General features: G+C 36.4%; 1 protein-coding gene across 1 annotated transcript in view; it reads left to right on the top strand.

The window, feature by feature from the left end:
* UNC13C (unc-13 homolog C) overlaps positions 1 to 16,331 on the top strand; it is a 479,061-nt gene that overhangs the window by 168,952 nt on the left and 293,778 nt on the right. The window contains exon 7 of the mRNA XM_081831864.1: positions 13,598 to 13,965. Within this exon, the coding sequence (XP_081687990.1) occupies positions 13,598 to 13,965 (368 nt within the window). The remainder of the gene's footprint in view (positions 1 to 13,597; positions 13,966 to 16,331) is intronic.

The following is a 16,331-nucleotide window of genomic DNA, read 5'->3' on the forward strand; positions in this document are numbered from 1 at the left end:
GTATATTTCATATATACATGGTATATGAGAAAGCACCATATTGCTTGCTGAATCTTGAAGTACCTAGTTTTGCTTTTGAGAGAGTAATCAAGGTTGAGGCTTTTATCATTAAACTCCTATACTATTCCTTTTTTTAAATTTTAAAATATGGTATTTGGTCTGAACCACAAATATTTATTCCTATGAAAAGTTAATAGGAAAGAGATAGAAATAAAAACGCTACTCCATTTTCTGAGGCCTTGAACAGGGAGCATACCCTCACTTTATGGTTAAATTAGTTATTAATCTACTTTTCATCCACTTAAAAATACATTGTATTTCTTTAGATTCAGAAGACCCTATGTAAAAGACTTTTCTGTGTGGGTGTTGGGTGGATGAATGGAGTCCATCAGCTCCCTCTAAAATTCATAAAGCCCATTTCCCTGGGGCCCATGTCTCAAAAAGTAAATGAAAGATGACTTCTATACAACAGGCATATTAAATGTCACTCCTGACAGGCTGTCACATTAAGTTATTACATGGGCAGCTCACATAAATGCTGGAGCAAATAGTTTCCACTTTTCCGTGCTGAAAGTCTTCCTAGGCACCCTCCGTGTGAAAGCATGAAATATGTGTCTTTACATGAAGGAATAGGGCTTGGCCATGTGGAAAATATCAAATGGTAGCACATGTGTTTTAGTTGAAGAGATGTATGGTAAAAAGTTCAGTCAGCTCTTCCACGGCAGGGAAGGGCTCTAAAGTCTGATGCAAGGTGACAGTGGGCTAGCCGGCACCGCCTCCAATGACCCTCTGTGAGCAGTGGATGAAGCACGCCAGGTGCCCTCAGCCATCGCCAATCCCACCTCACCCACAGGGCTGTTGGGACTGATTGGAGATCTGAGTCTAAAAAGCCCTTGAGGACCATAATTTCTGAACCTTTCTGTCTGGCCTAATAACCCAAGAAGGGGTAGCAATCTAGTATCCATCTAACAGTATTCTGCCTGACAATATGCTACCCAGCTTTGTGCTTGCTGTCATAGAGTGGTAGTTTCCTAGGTGTAGCCCCAAAAGGGGGGCAATCCAAGTAAAACCGTTCAGTAAGTCAGATATTAACTGTCTACTATGTGTCAGGCAGTGTGTCAGATTCTGGAAATGAGACCATTCTGCCATCATGAGGCTTATAATATAGTGAGAGGGGAGCTGAAATACTGTATTTTGCATGCCATACTGTTGCAGGCATAATGAAAGCTTCTAACAGGTGGGCGTGTTTAAACTGACAGTGTCAGATGAGGGTTATGGGAAACTCAAGTAGAGTGCAGAACGCAAATCACCAAGCCTGAAAGGTATTCTAGAGCCCCGTTTATTCGATCTAGTTAATTCATATCTAGGGGGCTGGTCTAATGGTTTGCTTCCAGGAAGTGTCAATATTCAGTCAGGTTTGGTTTGTCGAGGAGAGTAGAGGTCCTCTTTTCAATAACAAGATCAAGATCGGGCCCGATGAAAGGGACTCACAAGAACTATGGATGGGAATCATTAGATCAGACCTGGGCCCTATTTCTCGCATAATCCTAGAAAGGTGACCTGGAAGCAGGATGCAGGTCAGAACACCTGTCTGGTGCCTGGGGTTCAGTCAGGAAGCTGCAGGCTCACTGTATGCAGGTACTCTGGACTCCTCCTCAGGAACAGGAACTATGTCAAACCAAGTAACTGAGAGGTGAAGTGATAAGGGCGTGAATTTGAATTTCAGCTCTACCTCTTATTACCTTTGAGAACTGATTTCTTTTCAATACTTTCTGCCTCCCCGAGACTTGTTCATCTCATCTGTAAAATGAAAGTAATAATACTTATCTCACAGTTTTGTGAGAATTAAAGAGAGTCTTGCCAGGCAGAGCAGGTGGTAGTCAGGGCAGTGGGCAGGGAGTCGCAGTGAGGTATCCAGATCCGTGTGGAATCCAGTGCCTCCCTGCCATCTTTGCAGCTGAAGGTCAGGTTCCAGTGTGTGCTGATAGGGGAACCGATCTAATTGCACATTTAAATATTGTTCTCTGGTTTACAAGTACTGTTCTTGGTCCTAATTCTATCCTTCTTCAGGAGCACAGTCTTTGGCTTGAGATAAATGTAGGTCCGGCTCCACTATTGACTAGTTGTGGGAACTTGGGCAAGTGACTGAAACTCTCTTGGCCTTGATTTTCTTACATGTTTGCGAATTATATAAGATTTTTGCATTGATGGCCTATGGTTTCCGGTGTCTGTGAGCAATTTTGGCATTAATCAACTAGCTTTGTAAAGTAGGTGGAAAGCTGTCCTTATCACTTCTCTGGAATGGTTTGTGTAGGTTGTTGCTCTGCCTTAAAAGATGGGCAAACTTGCCTCTAAAATCGTCTTGTAATTTTTTTGAGGGTGGTTATTTGACTGCCCTCAATAATTTAATGTAATAATCCATTCATGTTCTTTAAACATTTGTTCTTGAGTCAGTTTTGATCATTTATATTATTTTTTTCCAGAACATTGTTCTTTTTTCCCTAAAATTTCAAATTCCATCAAATTGTTCATATAATTATATGATTTATAAAAGTTTGTGCTGTTTTCACCTTATTTGTATTTCTTTCTTTTTTTTTTTTTAAAATGAGTACTCCAAGAGATTTCCCTGGTGTTTGTTGACTCCATATTGTTTGTTTTCTATTTTATTTTATTTCTTTTTTTTTTTTTTTAAAGATTTTATTTATTTGAGAGAGCAAATGAGAGAGAGAGAGCACATGAGAGGGGGTAGGGTCAGAGGGAGAAGCAGACTCCCCGCTGAGCAGGGAGCCCGATGCGGGACTCGATCCCGGGACTCCAGGATCATGACCTGAGCCGAAGGCAGTTGCTTAACCAACTGAGCCACCCAGGTGCCTTATTTTATTTCTTTTCTTATTTAGATACATTTTCTGCCCTCTTTGTATTCACCCTGAAGCTAACTACTTTTCTAACATACTGAGTTGAATATATAGTTTACTAATTTTGATTTTTATTATTAATTATTACATATACAGAAAAGAATATTTACAACATAAGAAACACTGCATATACCTGTGTATCCATAACAGCTTTAGAGAAAAATATTTAATAAATGATGCAATGATTATTTTGACTCCTCAATTTAGAGTGTTTATTCTCCCAAAGACAAGCCATATGAACTTTATTGTTGTTACTACATTGTATTCAGAGCACATAGAGTGTATATTCAGTGATTAGTATTTAATTATTTTATGGCTTAGTTCATAATCAGTTTTGTAGATAAACCGTATGAGCTTTTTTTTGTTGGGTACATAAGTTTTGGGACTTTTATATTCCCGATAAATTGTTTCTTTCAACTTTGCTAATAATCTTATTAATTTCTTAAAAGCTTTTTCTTTAAAATATTTTCTCTATGCTACTAATACTGCTCTACCAAATTGATAAGGTCAGTATTTCCTTGATAGAACTTTCTCTAGCCCCTTCTTTAAGTCTTAATGTGTTTTATGTGTATCTCACATAGCTTTTTTTTTTTTTTTTTCCCCTTCCCAGAGAGGGAGAGGAGGTGAGAGGGGTAGAGGGAGAAGGAGAGAGAATCCCGAGCAGGCTCCATGCCCAGTACAGAGCCCAATGCAGGGCTAGATATCTCAGCCCTGAGATCATGACCTGAGCCAAAATCAAGAGTCAGCTGCTTAACCAACTGAGCCACCCAGGCACCCCATGTATCTCACATAACTTAATTTTATTTATTTTTTAAGATTTTATTTATTTGAGAGAGAGAGAGAGCAGGTGCCAGACAGACTCCCTGCTGAGCAGAACCCTGGGATCATGACCTGAGCCTAAGGCAGAGGCTTAAATGACTGAGCCGCCCAGGTGCCCCTCTCATATAGCTTAATTTTAAATTCAGTCTGAGAAATTGCCTTTTTACAGGCGAATTCAATCAATATATACTTCCCATAATGTATTTGAGCTTAGTTCTATTACTTTTTAAAAATACACTGTGTCTCTCCTTTTTACTTTCTTTTCCAAGGTTCATTTGTGCAGACTGAGTTTTATTTTCCCTCTTCTTCAACAAATGGATTAAAATGATCTCTACTGTTTATTTTAATGTGGTGGATGTTTCCAAAATGTTTAATGAAAATACAACTTCTTTTATTGAAGTATAATTAGCTTACATTGTTATATTAGTTTCAGGTGTATAACATTGATTTGACAATTCTATACATTAGTCAGTGCTCACCATGGTAAGTGTATTCACCATCTGTTTCCGTACAATGTTATTACAATATTATTGACTATATTCCCTATGCTGTATTTTTTCATCTCTGATTTATTTATTTTATAACTGGAAGTTGGTATTTCTTAATACCCTTTATCTGCTTCACCCATCTGCCTACTCACTTCCACTCTGGCAATCACCAGTTTATTCTCTTTGTTGAAGAGTCTTGTTTGTTTGTATGTTCATTTGTTTTTCATTGCTGCTGCTCTTTTTGTAAAGTTTTTATTTAAATTCCAGTTAACATACAGTGTAATTTTGGTTTCAGGTGTACAATATAGTGATTCAACACTCACATGCGATACCTGTTGCTCATCACAGCAAGTGCCCTCCTTCATCCCCATCACCTATTTCATCCTTCCTCCTGTACCCCTCCCCTCTGGTAACTGTCAGTTTGTTCTCTGTAGTTAAGAGTCTGTTTCTTGGTTTGCCTCTCTTTCTTTTTTTGTTCCTTTGCTTTTTGTTTAGTTTCTTAAATTCCACAGATGAGTGAAATCATATGCTATTTGTCTTTCTTTGACTTATTTCACTTAGCATAATTCCATTTAAGTCCATTCTTTTGTCACTATTGGCTAGATCTCATTCTTTTTTTTTTTTTTTAATAAACAAGTAATTTTCCTTTGTGTGTGTATATACCACTCCTTTGTCTATTCATCTATCGATGGACACATGGGTTGCTTTCATATCTTGACTAAATAATGCTGCAATAAATATAAGGGTGCATATATCTTTTTCAAATTAGTGTTTTCATTTTCTATTTTTAATATTTTGAGTAAACTCCATACTGTTTCCCAGAGTGGCTACACCAGTTTGCCTTCCTACCACCAGGGCATGATGGTTCCCTTACTCCACATCCTCACCAACACTTGTTATTTCTTGTTTTTGATACTAACCATTCTGACTGGTGTGAAGTGATACCTCATTATGGTTTAGATTAGTATTTCCCTGATGGATTGTGATTTTGGACATCTTTTCATGTGTCTGTTGGCCATCTGTTTGTCTTTGGAAAAATGTCTATTTAGATCCTTGGCTCATTTTTTAACTGGATTGTTTTTGGTGTTGAATTATATAAGTTCTTTATATGTTTTAGACATTAATCCCTTATCAGATATGTCATTTGCAATTATCTTCTCCCATTCAGTAGGTTGTTACTGTGTTTTGTTGATAGTTTTCTTTGCTGTGCAGAAGTTTTTTTTTTTTTTTTTTGGTGTAGTCCCAATGGTTTATTTTTGCTTTTGTTTCCCTTGTCTCTGGAGTCATATCTGTAAGCATGTTGTTAAAATTGATGCCTGTGTTTTCTTTCAAGAGGCTTATGGCTTCAAGTCTAACATTTAGGTCTTTAATCCATTTTGAGTTTGTGTGTCTGTGTAAGAAAGTGGTCCAGTTTCATTCTTTTACATGTAGCCGTCCAGTTTTCCCATCATCACTAACTGAAGAGACTCTCTTTTCCCATCAGATATTTTTACCTCTGTGTCATAGATTAATTAACTATATAGGTGTGGGTTTATTTTAGGGCTCTCTGCCCTACTCTTTTGATCTCTGTGTCTGGTTTTGTGCCAGTACCATACTGTTTTGATTACTACAGTTTTGTAGTATATCTTGTCATCTGGGATTGTGATACCTCCAACTTTGTTCTTCTTTCTCAGGATTGCTTTGGCTTTTTGAGGTCTTTTATAGTTCATACAAATTTTAGGATTATTTGTTCTAGTTCTGTGAAGAATGCTATTGCTATTTTGATAGAGATTACATTGAATCTGTAGTATGCTTTGGGTAGTGTGGACATTTTAACAGTATTCTTCTAACACGAGCATGATACACCTTTCCACTTGTGCCATCTTCAATTTCTTTCAACAACATCCTACAGTTTTCAGGGTATAGGCTTTTTACCTTCTTGGTTAAATTTATTCTTAGATATTTTATTATTTTTGGTGCAATTGTAAATGGGGTTTTCTTAATTTCTCTTTTTGCTACTTTGTTATTAGTGTATAGAAACACAACAAACTTCTGTTTATTAATTTTGTTTCCTGTAACTTTTACCAAATTATCAGTGTTAATAGTTTTTTGGTGGAGACGTTAGGGTTTTCTATGTATGGTATCATGGTATCTATAAGTAGTGACAGTCTTACTTCTTCCTTACCAATCTGGATGCTTTTTATTTCTTTCTTTCTTTTGTCTGATTGCTGCAGCTAGAACTTCCAGTACTATGTTGAATAAAAGTGGCAAGAATGGAATCCTTGTCTTGTTCCTGATCTTAGAGGAAAAGCTTTCAGTTTTCCACCATTGAGTATGATGTTAGCTGTGGGTTTTTCATATATGGCCTTTATTATGTTGAGGTATGTTCCCTCTAAACCCACTTTGTTGAGAGTTTTTATCATGAATGGATTTTGTATTTTGTCAAATGCTTTTTCTGCATCTGTTGAGATGATTATATATATAAAATATATAATGATTATATATATTATATATTTTTTATTATTAATACATTATTCCTCTTGTTAATGTGATGTAGCACATTGATTGATTTGTGAATATTAAACCACCCTTGCATCCCTGCAATAAATCACACTTGACCACTTGGCCATGGGGCATGATTTTTAAAAAATGTATTGTTGAATTCAGTTTGCTAAGATTTTATTGAGGATATTTGCATCTATGTTCATTGGAGATACTGGCCTGCAATGTTCTTTTTTTGTAGCATCTTTGTCTTCAAACTTTAAAGTTAATAATTCTGTCCTGAAAAAAAAACACATGATCTAAAAATGTTTAGCCTCTCATTACTACCCTCAATGCCCACATTAGGTAAACGGCAAGTCTAAATGTCATGTCTGAAAATGGTCTGAAAACCTCAAGTTTGTAGCCCATGGAGTTTAACTGGATCCCAAACACAACCTTTGGGTTTCCATAGAATCGGTTCTCTCAATTCTGGCAGTAAGTTCCTTTCTTCCCCCCAAGCACCTGGAGAATCTGTTTCTTTTGGGCTCTTTCACATATTAAAATATTTTTTTCCGACACTTCTCTAGTAGGCTATTATCAACTTAGTCTGCCATGTTGCCAGATCAGTTTTTCAACGTGTAAAATAAATATATTAATACTGCTAGAATGCTCTTGGGGGGATCAGTGAGATAACAAATGGAAAGCACGTCAACCATTTTTGACACATAATTATGTAGTAAATATTATTGTTTTTTATTATTAACTTCATTTACTGCAACTTTCCATGGCTCCATGCCTGGCTTTGCTTGGTTACACAAGAGGACAGTGAAACAGATTCCCTTTAAGAGGGATAGTCATCCCCTTCCCTCTCTTACTTTTACAATATCCTAACTCTTCTTTCTAATCTTTCATGGCCTCTGTCAGAAGATTTGTAAGAACTCTGTCTTGACCCCAATTGGTAAAAATAAACAAACTTTTCACATTAAAATGACAAAAGTTTCCTTCCAGTGAAAGAATTCATATTATTTTTGATCTCTTATATTTAATAAATTACTCATCTCCTACTACTTCCATTATTTATATATACTTTTTTTTACTGAGGTATAATTGACATATAACATCTAAATTTCAGGTGTATAAAGATTCAATATTTGTATATATGGTGAAATAATCATCACAGTAAGTCTAGTTAACATCCATCACCATACATGGTTATGTGTTTTTTCTTTCTTGTGATGAGAAGTTTTATGATCAGCACATTTCAAATGTATAATAAAGTATTATTAACTGTAGTGACCCTACTGTACATTATAATCCCATAACTTATGTTTTACGACTGCAAATTTGTACCTTTGACCCCCTTCACAAATTTTGCTCACGCACCATCCCCTGCCTCTGGCAACCACCAATCTGTTCTCTGGATCTATGAGCTTGACTTTTTGTTTTTGCTTTTGTTTTTTTTGTTTTTTTTAAGATTCTCCATATAAGTAAGATCACATAGTATTTGTCTTCCTTTGACTTAGTTCACTTAGCATAATGCCCTCAAGATCCATCCATGTTATTGCATATGGCAAGATTGTACTCTTTTATAGCTGAATAATGTTGTGTTATACACACACACACACACACACACATTTTCTTTATCCATTCAACAACACTTAGGTTGTTTCTGTGTCTTGACTGTTGTAAATAATGCTACTGTGAACATGGAAGTGTCTGTCATTTTTCAAATTAATGCTTTTGTTTTCTTCGGATAAATACTCAGAAGTGGAATTTCTGGGTCATATGGCAATTAGGTTTTTAGTTTTTTGAAGTGACTCCATATTGTTTTCCTTTTAGATTCCCACCAACACTGCAGAAATGTTCCCTTTTCTCCAAATCCTTGACAATACTTATTACTGCTTATGGTTTTGATGATAGCCTTTCTAACAGATGTGAGGTGGTATCACTTGATTTTGGTTTGCATTTCTCTGATGATTATGAACATTTTTTCATGTGCCTTGTAGCCATATCTATGTCCTTTTGGAACAATGTCTATGCGGATCCTCGGCCCATTTTTAAATCAGGTTTTTTGTTTTCCAGCTATTGAGTTGTAGGAGTTCTTGATATATATTTGGTATTAGCCTCTTACCAGATACATGATTTGCAGATATATTCTTCCATTCAGCAGGTTGGCTTTTCATTTTATCGATGGTTTCCTTTAGTGTGCAAAATGGAGGCAAACATGCTTTGTTCCTGTTGTATTAAAAGTTGGTTGATTGGAATATTCATGGTTTAAAAATACTCATCATCACCTTTGGCAGGAAGTCTGATTGCTTTATTTCTCGGGCACGTTTTAATTTTCTTATATAGTTATGAATAAAAACAATTCATTTTCTTTCCTGTGTCCTAATTGTTCAAAAAGTGACATATTAGAGCATTTCACCTTAGATTCCAGTTTCTTAGAGGAATTTTTAACAAAATAATTGTTAAAAATTGGATATGAGCATCCTCCCTTTTGTAATCTATAAGCTGTACTTTGCTAAAGAGGCTTATCAGAGTCAAAGCATTCCTTAACCTCATTTCTACACATAAAACCGTGTCTCCACAAAATAAAAATTGCCTTTTTTCTGCAGTCACCTCAGTAATGTAAAACTGCTGTTTATCAGTTTTATTCCTAATTGTGTTGTCTTATATTCTGTCTATAAATAGAAAAAAATCCTGAAAGAACCTTTACGAACTTTGAAAAATTAAATTGAGTAACTTTATAAAAATTTTAGTGCTTTTTTTGTTTTATAAATTACTTTTACAGTAAGCATGCATTTTATTATAATTAGAAAATACATACTAGAGAGGAAAGTGACATATGAGATTTTTGTTTGTTTGTTTGCTTGTTTTGTCTTCATTTTGACTGGGGAAAAGAAAAGATTATTGTTAGCCAATGAGAATTATTTCATTTTGCAGGTCACTTCCATGAAGTGTTGAACATGATTTACAAAATCTTTGTGATTCTTAAAAGAGGGGGGAAAATGATAGGACATATATACACATCTATAAATACCAGTATCATTTAGAAACAGGAGGCTCCTATACAATGTAAAATGCAACTTGATCTATAGTTACTGGAAGGATATTAAAAAAAGAAATGAAAATACATTTTAGAAAGTACTATATGTTTATTGTGGAAGATTGGGAAGTTTTAGAAACCTTTAAATAGATTAACAGTAATTCTTCCATATTGCTGAGTTCATTATGTCCTTGGGTCCTAATCCCAGTAGATGAAGGCTCTGCTTGTTCTGGGGACCACCTTCTCTACATATCTGTCTTCTGCTTTACCTAGGCCAGAGACCATCTCTGGATAACATACCCAGTCCCATCCTTTCATGTCAGCTAGGGTCCTATTAACTGTAACTAGTTACCTTGTTAGTAAAAAGTACTACGTTAAAAAAAAATCTCTTTGCTTTCAATCCAACTCCTAATGGTGAGTTAGATTCCCATTTTCTATGGTCCATGGCTAATTTTGGAGTTTCCCCTTGGTTTTTTCCACTTTGTTTATTCAGTGCTCCTTACCCTATCTTTTTTGACTTATTTCACAAAACTCTCACACTCTTGGTCCTTGATTATAATCTTGTTTGATTTGGTCTTATTTTGCTGCTAAGGAAGTACGTCATTTTCCCAGGATAAAGTATTCTCCTGAGCGTAAGAATCCCCTCTTATGAGGTAGACTTTTACATCTCCTAACTTTACTTTCCTAACTGTTCACTTCCTGAGTTTCTAAACTGACCATCCTTGTATCTTATACTTTGCTTCAATTAAGAAATGTTGCCATATGTCATTTTTTAAAAGATTGATTTATTTGAGAGAGAGCATGCCCAAGTGCGGGGAGGGGCATAGGGAGAGAATCTTCAAGCAGACTCCCCCCAATGCTGGGCTCAATCTCATGAGCCATGAGATCATGACCTGAGCTATAACCAAGAGTCAGATGCTTAACTGACTGAGCCACCCAGACGTCCCTCCATATGGCATTTATTTTAGAGTAATTTTCAGCTTTGATAGACAATGCTCATATCCCAAGAATCACAAATGGAAAAGATGTATATTATCATTTCCTGAAGACTAGAGATATATACCCTCTAGTGAGCTATTCAATGTTTTCTCCAGCTTCTATAGCTTTTAAATGTTAGATTTATTTTAATGCCCCATTCAACTGATTTTCAATGTGCTGTCTATTAAGTTTCCCATATTTCCTCTTTTTTTTTTTAAACGAGCTTCACTCTCTTTTTATGAAATGGATCATGCCTCTTTAATCCCAACCAAACAAAACATTTCAATGAAAACTTCTCAGCTGTCTATTCAGAACTCTTTTGTTTTTCTCTAGCATGTTTAATTTTTTAGAAGGTATTCCTTATATTTATTACTCCTGCTATAACCTAAGGATTTAGAGGCCAACTATGTCACTTAAATTCAATAAAAAGAAAATATACACATGGGGAATTAGAGAAAATGTATGAATCATTTACTTAATTGTGAAATATGTAGGTAAGTTCATGTTCAAAACAACCCTTTACCCAACCCTGCTTTCTAAGTTCATACATATTTTACTTTTCTTGGGTTCATTAGCAAACTATTCCCACCTAGTGTTCTATTAGGTTAGAATTACTACTCTCTACAACAAATTACCTGATGTGATTGCAAATGTAACTAAATTCCCTACTTAATTTTTATCTAAACCAAAAATGCTACATTACACACACAGATAACACACAAACCCCTCAGCCCAGTTAGAACAGGAAGCTGTCTGTGGATGGCTGATTGAGAATCTATTAGGCCAAGAATTGTTCAATTCACTTTAATGTTATTGAAGATACCCACTCTGCTAAGCAGTACAATGGAAGCAAAGTTGAACAATGCATAGTGTTAATGCTAAAAGAACTCTTAACAATTTTTTTGCAAGATAAGATCTTCATTATGAGATGAAGCCAAAAGATACACTTGGCTTAGGCTTTATTTATTGAAAAGGATGGGCCATTTGTTTGTATAAACCTTAATATGGAGGTCTCCCACTTGAATAATTCCTGTATTTGATCATACTGCTGCTCTGTAGACTCACATGAAGTATTAAAAGCTTTGACCAGACACTCATGTAATAACAAGGCTAGATCTTGCTGTTTAAAAGTAAGAAAAAAATTGAGTGAAGCTTAACTCCCTGCAGGGGATCTTCCAGTACCATTACCAAACATATTCTGGGAAAACACGCAGTGAGGGGAATGTACTAATAAAGGGAAATATGCTGTTACCATACTGTAGAATTGAAAAATTGTGGAAAGTTGGTCATTTCAACACTGTGAAGATACTCTGAAATGAAATTTAAGATATTCTGAAATGAGATTTAAGGGTTATTAATGCAAAATATAATTGTTTCATTTAACCATTAGGCTCCTACAGGATTTATGTAAATATTCATTCATTATGCATCAGGCAGTTGTGTGAAATTACCTGTAAATGTAACTTCAGAGAGTCTTTCTTTCAAGAACTCATCTGCAGGCACCCCTGGGTGGCTCAGTCGGTTAAACATCTGACTTCGGCTCAAGTCATGATCTCAAGATCCTGGGATTGAACCCCATGTAGGGTTCTGCCCTCAACAGGGAATCTGCATTTCACACTCTCCCTCTCCCTTTACCCCTCCCCCAGCTCATGCATGCTCTCTCTCTCTCTCTCAAATAAATAAATAAAATATTTTAAAAAAATAGAAAAAAGAAGTCACCCACCTAATTAGATATGAAAAGCACAGAGAAGGACTCATCCAGACAAGTCTCTTTCCTATCAACCTATGGTGGTTTCTGGAAAATCTACTATGAGTACTAACATTTAGTATTTATTTAGTATTTTGAAGTTTCTAGTTGGTTGGTTATCATCCTACAATTTGATCTTCAAAATTATACAGCAGGTAGGTAGATATGTAGGGGAAGAAAGTAAGGCTTAGAGACCTAAGTCTCTCTGTGGATTATAAGACAGGATCCTAAGTGGCAGAACATTCACTCCACAAAATATGTGTTGTACCCCTACTATGTGGCAGGGACAAGGGTAGGCACTGTTAGATGCTAAGAAGAGAAATATGGAAGATTGGCTGTAAATATGGCTGAAGAAGCCCATGTTAAATGTCATGTGATTGGCCCTATGCTAGGGAACTCAGGTCTCCTGGCTACTCATGCAATGAATTTTTCTACCCCACCAGTGGCCTGTCATTGAAAGTCCTTCCATGTGCTATAAAAAGGTATCTCCCTTTAAAATATTACCATTACCATGAGAGAGTGCCACATTTAGCCTTTACCTACCACTGGTGGTCTCATAAATTAGTTGATGAGCTCCTTCTTAAAGGATAGGCAATGAAAGCAGTCCCCTGCAGAAGGAATTGTAGAATGAGCATACTTCAGGTCTGGGAAAGGTTGGAATGTCAGGAGAGTACAGAGTCAGGAAAGAGAGGGCTTAATAGAATACAAAAGAGGGGTGAGGATGTTTCTGGATGGTTAGCATCAGCATTAAGAATGCTTCCCATCTAGTTCACAATTTTTACCAAGAACCAGTTTAGACCAAGGAGATCTATATCATCGTCCGTGGCCTCATAGAGTCCACAGTATAGCAGGACGTGGACATTATCAGGTAATTAGAGTTTCTTGCTGCTGTGAAAGAAGCACAACAGTGGAGCCCAGTCCAATCTGGGAGATTAGGGAGTTCTCTGTGTTCAGATGACTGAACTGGGCCCTAGAATGCTGAGAGAAGAATAAGTGAGCAGAATTATTGTGCTTACTATCATGACTTGTCAATAATTAAGAGGTTCTTTCAAAATAGTATTTTCAGGGAGAAGTGATAAAATAGTTTTATGTTGAAATTCTCTGAATCCACTGACTTGGCTGGCATTGTAACTTATCTTTACAGAAAATACATGTCTTCAAGAAGACCTTGCAGGCACTGATCTACCCCATGTCCTCCACCACCCCCCACAATTTCGAAGTCTGGACGGCAACAACACCTACCTACTGTTATGAGTGTGAAGGGCTCCTGTGGGGCATTGCTCGGCAAGGCATGAAGTGTTTGGAGTGCGGAGTGAAGTGCCATGAAAAGTGTCAGGACCTCCTAAATGCTGACTGTTTGCAGAGTGAGTACCTGTTTAGGGTAGAGATGTATATGCAGACCCTGCCTTATCCTCCATGTTTTCAGGTTAGACCTCTTCAGCTCTTGCTGGTTTTCAGTAATTCCAACCCCGACCCCTCCTATCACACAAAGATTCACATACAAACCATCAAGTCATATCGTTGATGATGTGTTCCCATAGTGCCGAGCACGGACTTAGATGCCTCAGAGCAATGGCAGGCTCACCAAGTAGAAAACTTGAAAGCGACTTCTGATCTCTTTGGTCACTTCCATCTCATGATAGCCCTGCGTGGAAAGTGGGAATGTGTAAAGTCATGTTCCTCAGCCAAGGACTAAGGCACACCCTTGTGATTACAGCAGTCTAAATTCCTTCTCAAGCCTATTTGGTGTCTGCCAGAAGGAGTCATATTCTTGGAATTGGGAGGTTTTGTGTTTGAATATCGAAGACACATCTAACTTACCAGATAAGTGACCTTGGGCAAGTTTTTTAACTTCTCAGGGCTTCATTTTTCTCCACCAAATGAACAGGAATAATAAAATTTACCTCAGAGCGTTATCGGGAAGACTAAATGAAACAGTCTCTGCTAAGAGTCTGGCACATAGTAGATCCTCAATGAATATTAATGGCTTCCCCATCCTTTTGCACTTCTGAAAAGGTACATGTCAGTTCGACCTTTATGACAAGTTACCTTAAATTTTCCATTTCCAAAAAAAATTCTTTATACTGCTACTTTAGATTAGGTCCAGAAATGCCAAAACATCACAGTCTAAAATATGTATTACTGACTTTTCTGTGCTGCGTTGATTTGGTTGTGGCTGTGACACTGAAATTACTAAAAAAAGAATAAAAACAAAACAAAACAAAACACAAACAAAAAAAAACTTTGCCAAGGAAATTTATTTAAACGCGGAATTTCATTTACAAATCTTTTTTTCACATGTAAACATTGTCCCCTCTGTTATTGTTTATATGAATACAATGAATGTGTGACATCCACGGGGTTGCCTAAAATTGAGGGGGATCAGAGGAAAATGTCAAAATAAAGATTAAATCATAAATGCTGTCACAGCTGATTTTGTAGTAAGTCATACACATTCTACAGTTTTCTTTACTTCATTAGTATTCTCCCTACACCATGAGATCAGATGGAGGTTGTTAATGGTAATGAATGCGTTTTTTTGTTTTTGTTTTTGTTTTTTTCAAAATAGGTAGTGTCTCTTTGAAAAATAAAAAGTATATTTAGGAATAACTGCTTAAAAGGAAGGGGGATTGACTCAATACTACTGAGCTAACTTGCATAATCTCATCATCCAATTAGAATTCAGTCTACTTATTTAAAAACTGAATTATAAACAGTCTTTTTAAGAAATAAGCATATTAGGGCAGTGACATTTGAAAAAACAGAAAAACATTGCCATCTAGAAACAAATGGCTGGAATCCAGTAAGTAAAAAAATGATGTAGATTATACTTCAGAAATGAGCTGACTCTTTTCTCAGTGTTTGAGAGACTAAAGATGTCACACATTCATTAGACTTTGGAAACATTTTTATATTATATTTCTGTTTCTTAAGATACATTGATGGATATTGGCTAAATTAGGCAACTTTTTCTTTGAGGTTATTCATTAAAATGCACATGTAAATTGAAAGAAATCAAAAATAGTTGAGAAAAATGAGGGTGGGTATGAGTGCCCCAGGAAGGGGAGTGTTTTCTTTAGTAATACCTCCTTACTGTTTTCCTAAAATCCACCCTTGCATTGAACAGAAAGAGACTTTGCAAGTATATGAATTCAACCTCACCACTTTCCACAATAACTACCAGTAAAATTTGAAATTGACCCTACAGAATCAGTGACACTTCCTTAAGAAATTTCTCTTTTCATTGCTTTAAGCAAGAAATTTGCAATGGGGACACCCCTTATGTATAAGACTTCCACATATGCCTAGGATGGAAGAAAAGGAGAGGATAAACAAGTGGGAAATCAGAGTGGGAAGGTCTAGCTAATGCAGCCAGCCTCCTGTGAAAATGAGGAAGTTCTGTGATTTCTTTCTCAGAATAATCAATCTCTGTTTGAATACCACTAGGAAAAATTTACCACCTTGGCAGGCAGCTTAATTCATCATTAGAAAATTGGAGTGTGTAAATTACAGCTTGAACCAAGCCCTGCCTCCTGGTAACTTCTATTCTTTAAACTTCTATCCTTTAATCTTACCACTGGAGAAAATATTTAATAAATGAACATCCTTTGACAGTTTTTCAAATACTTGTTTTTTTCAAATAAGAGTCGTCTTCAGGTTTTTAGAACCCTTATTATTATTATTTATTTTTTTTTATTCTTATGTTAATCCCCATACATTACATCATTAGTTCTAGATGAAGTGTTCCATGATTCATTGTTCGTGCACAACACCCAGTGCTCCATGCAGAACGTGCCCTCCTCAATACCCACCACCAGGCCAACCCATCCTCCCACCCCCCTCCCCTCTAGAACCCTCAGTTTGTTTTTCAGAGTCCA

The sequence above is a fragment of the Leptonychotes weddellii genome, chromosome 9 (genome assembly GCF_054177405.1).
Source record: "Leptonychotes weddellii isolate Sample4059 chromosome 9, ASM5417740v2, whole genome shotgun sequence".
Taxonomy (NCBI): domain Eukaryota; kingdom Metazoa; phylum Chordata; class Mammalia; order Carnivora; family Phocidae; genus Leptonychotes; species Leptonychotes weddellii.